This window comes from Sphaeroforma arctica (genome assembly GCF_001186125.1).
Source record: "Sphaeroforma arctica JP610 unplaced genomic scaffold supercont1.418, whole genome shotgun sequence".
Lineage (NCBI taxonomy): Eukaryota > Ichthyosporea > Ichthyophonida > Sphaeroforma > Sphaeroforma arctica.
This window is the reverse complement of record NW_014040140.1, coordinates 54,214-60,199: the sequence shown is the minus strand read 5'-3', so window position 1 is coordinate 60,199 and position 5,986 is coordinate 54,214. Positions and strand designations below refer to the sequence as shown.

General features: G+C 41.3%; 3 protein-coding genes across 3 annotated transcripts in view; 1 reads left to right on the top strand and 2 right to left on the bottom strand.

The window, feature by feature from the left end:
• SARC_06065 (hypothetical protein) overlaps positions 1 to 848 on the bottom strand; it is a gene marked incomplete at its 5' end in the record, with an annotated part of 16,022 nt that extends 15,174 nt beyond the window's left edge. The window contains one exon of the mRNA XM_014300054.1: positions 550 to 848. Coding sequence (XP_014155529.1) covers positions 550 to 848 — 299 coding nt within the window. The remainder of the gene's footprint in view (positions 1 to 549) is intronic.
• A 926-nt stretch (positions 849 to 1,774) lies between these two features.
• On the bottom strand, positions 1,775 to 2,795 carry SARC_06064 (hypothetical protein). The gene is made up of 2 exons (XM_014300053.1): positions 2,688 to 2,795; positions 1,775 to 2,360 (listed from the first exon to the last, which is right to left on the bottom strand). Exons 1-2 carry the CDS (start codon positions 2,755 to 2,757, stop codon positions 1,813 to 1,815), a joined length of 618 nt encoding a protein of 205 aa, XP_014155528.1. The 5' UTR covers positions 2,758 to 2,795; the 3' UTR covers positions 1,775 to 1,812.
• A 269-nt stretch (positions 2,796 to 3,064) lies between these two features.
• The window catches only part of SARC_06063 (hypothetical protein), a 5,904-nt gene continuing 2,982 nt past the window's right edge, over positions 3,065 to 5,986 (top strand). Inside the window, exons 1-4 of the mRNA XM_014300052.1 lie at positions 3,065 to 3,497; positions 4,500 to 4,568; positions 5,263 to 5,512; positions 5,721 to 5,811. Coding sequence (XP_014155527.1) covers positions 3,283 to 3,497; positions 4,500 to 4,568; positions 5,263 to 5,512; positions 5,721 to 5,811 — 625 coding nt within the window. The 5' untranslated portion in view covers positions 3,065 to 3,282. The remainder of the gene's footprint in view (positions 3,498 to 4,499; positions 4,569 to 5,262; positions 5,513 to 5,720; positions 5,812 to 5,986) is intronic.

Sequence of the window (5,986 nt, the reverse complement as noted above, 5' to 3'; positions counted from 1 at the left end):
GCTTGAAGCTATCTACACAGCAAAGACTACTAGGGTAACCCTGACCGATTCAATACACCATCCTGGATATATAGCACTACGATCTCGAAAGGAATTCTAAGCGTAAGCTCGACTACATCCATACAGGATCATTTATGAAAAAATATAGTCGTGTATGTAAAACACTTCTAGTCCACCCTGAATAGATCAAACCGGCACATAGTTTCACCACATTTACGCGTTGGTTATCAACAGGATCTCAAAAGGCATCTCACTAGTTATGTGCATGTGATAGCCCAGATGAGAATACAGCGTATACCACAACGATCGAGGATGACAACAGATACATACACATCCCAAAATATATATTAAACTATTAACTGTGGTATACATGCGCGGTGGCGTCGATCTGCGCAAATATATAGCGATGCACTTCTGAACCTCTCGGGCCCTTTTGGGCGATCATTTCATCGAGTCACCCTCCTTCTCAATGCAGCGATCAACCGATACACATACACATACACATAGTAGACTTAATAACAACACAAAGGATACCAAAGTATATCATACCGGAAACCTATGCTGAACACATTGTTGTCATCCGCTCTGGCAATGTGTAGACCCACAGCACCGGTCTTATCATGCACATGCTGGACAGCAGTTAAACTAAGTTCAGGTATGCTCTCTATACCTTTGATTGTGAATCCGTTCACAGTCTCTCCTACTTTCACCCCAACATCACTGTGGTGCGATATACGTGCGTGCGCTGTTGTGTTCTGTGCCGCTGCTGTGTTGCTTGATGCCCATCGCCTAAGTAGAAGCGACGAACGCACGGCACTCTGCTGCACCGTGTGTATGGTACGCCACATAGTCAATAACGTGTCTGATGTTGTCTACTATGCCCTCTATTAACACCCTTATGTCTAAATACTATGCCCCCGACTACTTATTATTGATTTAATATGGTGTGTGCAATGGGCCAAGGGTTCATGTACACGTATTGTGTTTATGACAGCACCAATCGATAAGCTGGTGAGTGATATTTGAATTTCGACTCTCGTGGGACGTTTATTGTGAATGAGCCCGCGTAAAATCCGCAGGCCCTGTTTAGGTATTCAAAGTCACGTTCGGTACAACACATATTGAAAATATATCACACTGCTCCAGTCTATTGTTTAGAAAAAGAAAGAAAAAAATACATACACCACACTTTAACCACAGTCTACACCAGGGTATTTAAACACTTTCATAGTACGTGTGCACAGTATATATGCACAGTGTTATGATGCAAAATAAACATCAAATCATTTTGATCAAATATTACATATATAATAGATATATCATATCATTGTTATTGAGATAGTTGAGATATGCACACCCGTATTCCTGACTGTCTATATTCCACAATTATAATTGATTATATTGTTTTTCTTAATTTGATAGGAATTATCTTTGATTCTTCATACATATAAATAGCTGTCAAACAACCAGTCTACCAGACCTGGCATTCGTGATCTCCGGAAACGTATAATTCCGCGCCACGCTTTTAAAGAATGTATTCTTACCCGAATTGATGACACTTTTTAATCCTTACAATACATGTATTTATCCTTTCTTTTCTTACTTCAATATGTAGTTAAATTTATTGTCCATAACTTAGGGACGATCCCTGTCAATTCATAGACTACCAATCCTGGGTTCATTTCTCCGAGAATGAAAAATTCTACACATCTACATGCACTGTCCGTTTACCCGGTAGCCTGGCACTCTGTAATCATCAACATGTACAAAGTTATCCTTTTTCACTTTATTGTTTATGAGATGGATTGTTGTTCATAATATAGCGGTTAGTTCATCTAGACTACTAATCCTGGTATCTGTGATATCCGGGAACGCAAACGTCCGGGTCACATCTATATGTACCGTATGCACACCAGCATTCCTGCCAGCCTCTAGATCAAACTTAAAGTCCCCTATCATAACCGTATCCTCTGGCGTAGCTCCCCACAGATCCATAAGTATATTCAGTCCATGCGGGCTGGGTTTAGGTGCAGCACAATGCCTACTTAGCACATACGTACTGGGAAAATATGTACTCATATGACATGCTTGCAACGTCGCTTCGGCCGCTGGTTTGGTGTTGCGTGTTAGTATACCCACGTTCTTTCCCTGTGCCGATAATTTACTCAAAAGTGACAGAGCTCCAGGCATACACCGAGCATTGGCGGCTATCTCGAGTTCAATCAGATCTAACTTGTCGTGTATTGGTTTGCTGAGTGTCGCGGGCATTTCGTCGAGTGCCTCTAGTATAGGCTTGTAGCTGGGAAGACCTAATTGTTGTTTGATCCTTTGGAAATCGTGCATAGCTATGGTTAGAGTACCTGTGTATATAGATAAGAAAGGCGGGGTTAAGAAAAGTTTAGATTGCATATATATCGTTTGAAGATATATCATTTACCGACGTGCCTGTATATGCTGACGTGTAGGTTCAATGCATGGGACTCAATACTTCCGAAGCTATCGGCCAGAATAAAGCAATGTGATTTGAACGTATGCATAATCAATCAGAAGCTTATACTGTTGAAGTAAATACCAACTGGCTCTGTTGCGAAGTTTGGACATCGCTGTTATTGTGTTTGTGCAACTCTATTTGCGAAAAGAATCGGGAATATATGTGCCCTTCGATGGAATAAAATCATGACACACACCATCCATGTCAAAGATCCAATTGCGGCGGTCTCTCAACGCCATACTTGCGGCTTTTGCAGGGTTGGCCATGATAATATCTAAGCAAGACGTGTGTGCTGACACTTGACTGTCCGATACTAAACTTACATCGTGTATGTAATCATATTTTTTTAACACTCTTTCTAATTCGGTACGATGTAGGGTTCGAAAACTTCGATGCCGCGGTGAGTTTTATCATTGTGATGACGGCTTGTAGGCGTATTGGGTTTTACTATCCATATATATATATAGACTTTCATATTGACCTTGATACTTCCTACCTCTGTAATAATTAGTCCCAACATCTCTGTTATACATGATCTGGTGAATTCGTTAGCAGTATCTCGTCACCGGGCCCCGGAGCTATATCAGCACAGAAAGAACACATTGAATTACCTGTCTCGGATATTTGAACAATACGTATGCATTTGTCCACTCATGCAGGCTTGCAGGTGACTTGACCGCACCTCAAACGAGTTACCCTTTATCCCTTTATCAATACATCTCTGTATATATACAATCATTTACATTTATATTAAATATATATATATATTATAAATTCATTATCATCTACAAATGCCTTCCTTGGCTAGACGCGTGCACTCAACAACCGATCTGACGGCGCTCAGAAGGTTTGAGAACAGAGTCGATCAACGAGATGAATGCGAAAGCACAATATGGGACTACGATGATGGTAGCTTAGGAACAGCCCACACAGCAACGGCATCGAATGCATCGTCGGCTGGCCTCTCTGCGCTTGTGCTAGAATTGCAAGACAAGGATCTATCCGAGTATGTGGTTACATCAGTGTAGCTGTCTGCTTACAGGGGTTCAATGCATGCTGTGTGGGTACTGTTTTTGTTTAACTTGTTCGTATTGTCGAGAAGTCATCCTCATCCATAAAACATCTGTACATACGTGTTTGAGATGGACGTCAAGGTTCTAACCTTGCAAGTGGGTGCATGCCTAGTGCCCCTTCACCAATAGTATAGTGGTGGCTGCTGTGTGCGTGGTGAGTTTGTTTATCTCACAGGTTTGTATCGACGAAATATTATTCACGGTTGATGAGTATCCGGCGAAGTCCCTCTCCACAAGTTATATTCTCTGAGCTGCTAGAAGCTATTCAAAGGGTTTTTTTATTCACCTCCACACACTTTGTTGTAGACATGTTTATTCATTCTGGTAAGGTCTCAAGCGTACGGCTGACTCAATAAAGTCTGTGTCGTCTGGCGAGGTAGTTAACCCATGTAGCGCTATTGATTCTGGAGAGGTTGCTCGTCTGAGCGGAAGCAAATCTTCTCAATCTTGACTTCGTCTAATAAGATAAACTAAACCGCCCACGGGATGTGTAGTTCACAGTGGTATCTATAGGCTGTCTTTGATGCACAAAGCGTTAACGTTGTACGTGACAATGTGTTTCGATATAGAGTTTATATACGTTGCAATGTCCATGAGTCGCCGTTTACCAATAAACTGAATGTTCATCTTGGTCTACATATTTTAAGACACATACATTCATACATGCGTTTACCAATAAACTGAATAATCATCCTGATGTACATAATTTAAGACGCATACATCCATACATAAGTGGAAAGAATCTCACCTTGTATATGTGTATGCCCTCCTATACTACCGCTATCGCAACTGATGTTGGCTCTGGGATTTAAATCGGATAAAACGATACTTGATTAAGAATGTCGGCAGATTTGCACATATTTCACTCGAAGACGCTGCGTACTTATCCAATTGACCAGATTACAAACACCTTCTTCGTTCAAATGATAATGCAGGTTTGTTGACACTGATCTGCCTGAGTTCGATCGGACGAAATCATCGAGTGGCACTTATGCAACCTACACGTATGTTCGCTTCGCGCAAAGAATTATGCTACTGTACATGCTTGTTAGCATGAGCCTGACACCGATTATACTAGATGCCTCTATTCTTTACGGTCGAAAGTGCGAAATTACCTTCCTATGATTACATATTTTTTTTTCGCCCAAGAATTCTAGGCACGTTGATCGTTTTGCGTTAGGGTCTATCTACATACTGTGTTTACTATCCCGTTACCGTGGCTGCTTGTGTTTCCAAATTTCGTTGTATATGTGTTTGTGTTGAAGTGTGTGCTTGGTCGACAGTATGCGGGTATCTATGCTGTCATCTATAGTTTCTAATGACGTCTATAGTTTCTAACACATCACATTTGACAGTCACACCTATCTGTGTGACAGCTACAAGCGTGCATGTTTCGCTATGTGGGCTTTTTGGCTGACCATCAATACGATTTATCGTCCACTTGCCGATAGGTCGCTGCAATACACATACGTATACATACTAAAAGTTAATATGTGTACATTATATGCAGTTATATATTCTGCAATATATCAACAGTCCCAAAATTCAAGTTATACGTGGCGGTGGCTGAGGCCCACATTGACTCTGTATATGTCCGCGAAACACATTGCAGACCCCAGGATATATACCTTCATGAAAAACAAGGTAAATTTATTCATGTATATATGTATACACCACCTTTCCCTCACTCGACCCCAGTGATAAAGCGCCAGCCGAACTCGAAATCGACGTCGATGTGGGGGTGCCCACCTTCGTAGCCGACTCGATGCAAACCCTGTCTGGTGTTCGTATCCCTCTGATACCAGAGCGCGCTGTGAGTTCAATAGCCCTGGACAAGGAACGACTCAGCGAGGGTGCGGGAAACTCTCCTGATCTTAGCGCTCGCTTGGCTGTGCGACGGACACGTACGCTGCCACCGTTTGTGAAGCACCTGTCGCCGATGGAGAAGGTGATGTGTCTGCGATGGAAGTGCGGTACTTTATTTCGTCAACGTCTGGTGACTTGTGTGTGTAGGAGGTGTCTTTAGGTCCAATGAATGGTATGGCCGCAATCCAACTGCTCTTGATCACTCTATCCCTCGCATATCCGGATGTATCTTTTTTTCCTCTGGGTGATGTGGCTACTGACGTCTTGCACACTTCCTTTTATTCTAACAGAAATTGAGTGAGCGGATATTGACAGACGATGCGTGGATGATGCGAAGTAAAGCCAAAGCGAACGCAAGGATTCTACGGGGAGAAACAAACGGTACGCGAGTCTATTCTTACTATATATATATAATATGTATATGTGTATATACATGCATCTATATATATATATATATATATATATATATATAATATTNTATATATATATAATATATATATATATATATAATATGTATATATATATATATATATATATATAGTATATATATATAGTA

Excerpts from the sequence above, each read along its gene's own strand:
- SARC_06064 (XM_014300053.1), bottom strand. The coding sequence starts at position 2,757 with ATGGCCAACCCTGCAAAAGCCGCAAGTATGGCGTTGAGAGACCGCCGC. Across the intron at positions 2,361-2,687 it reads TTGGATCTTTGACATGGATG|GTACTCTAACCATAGCTATG; the intron begins GTGTGTGTCATG and ends CTATATACACAG.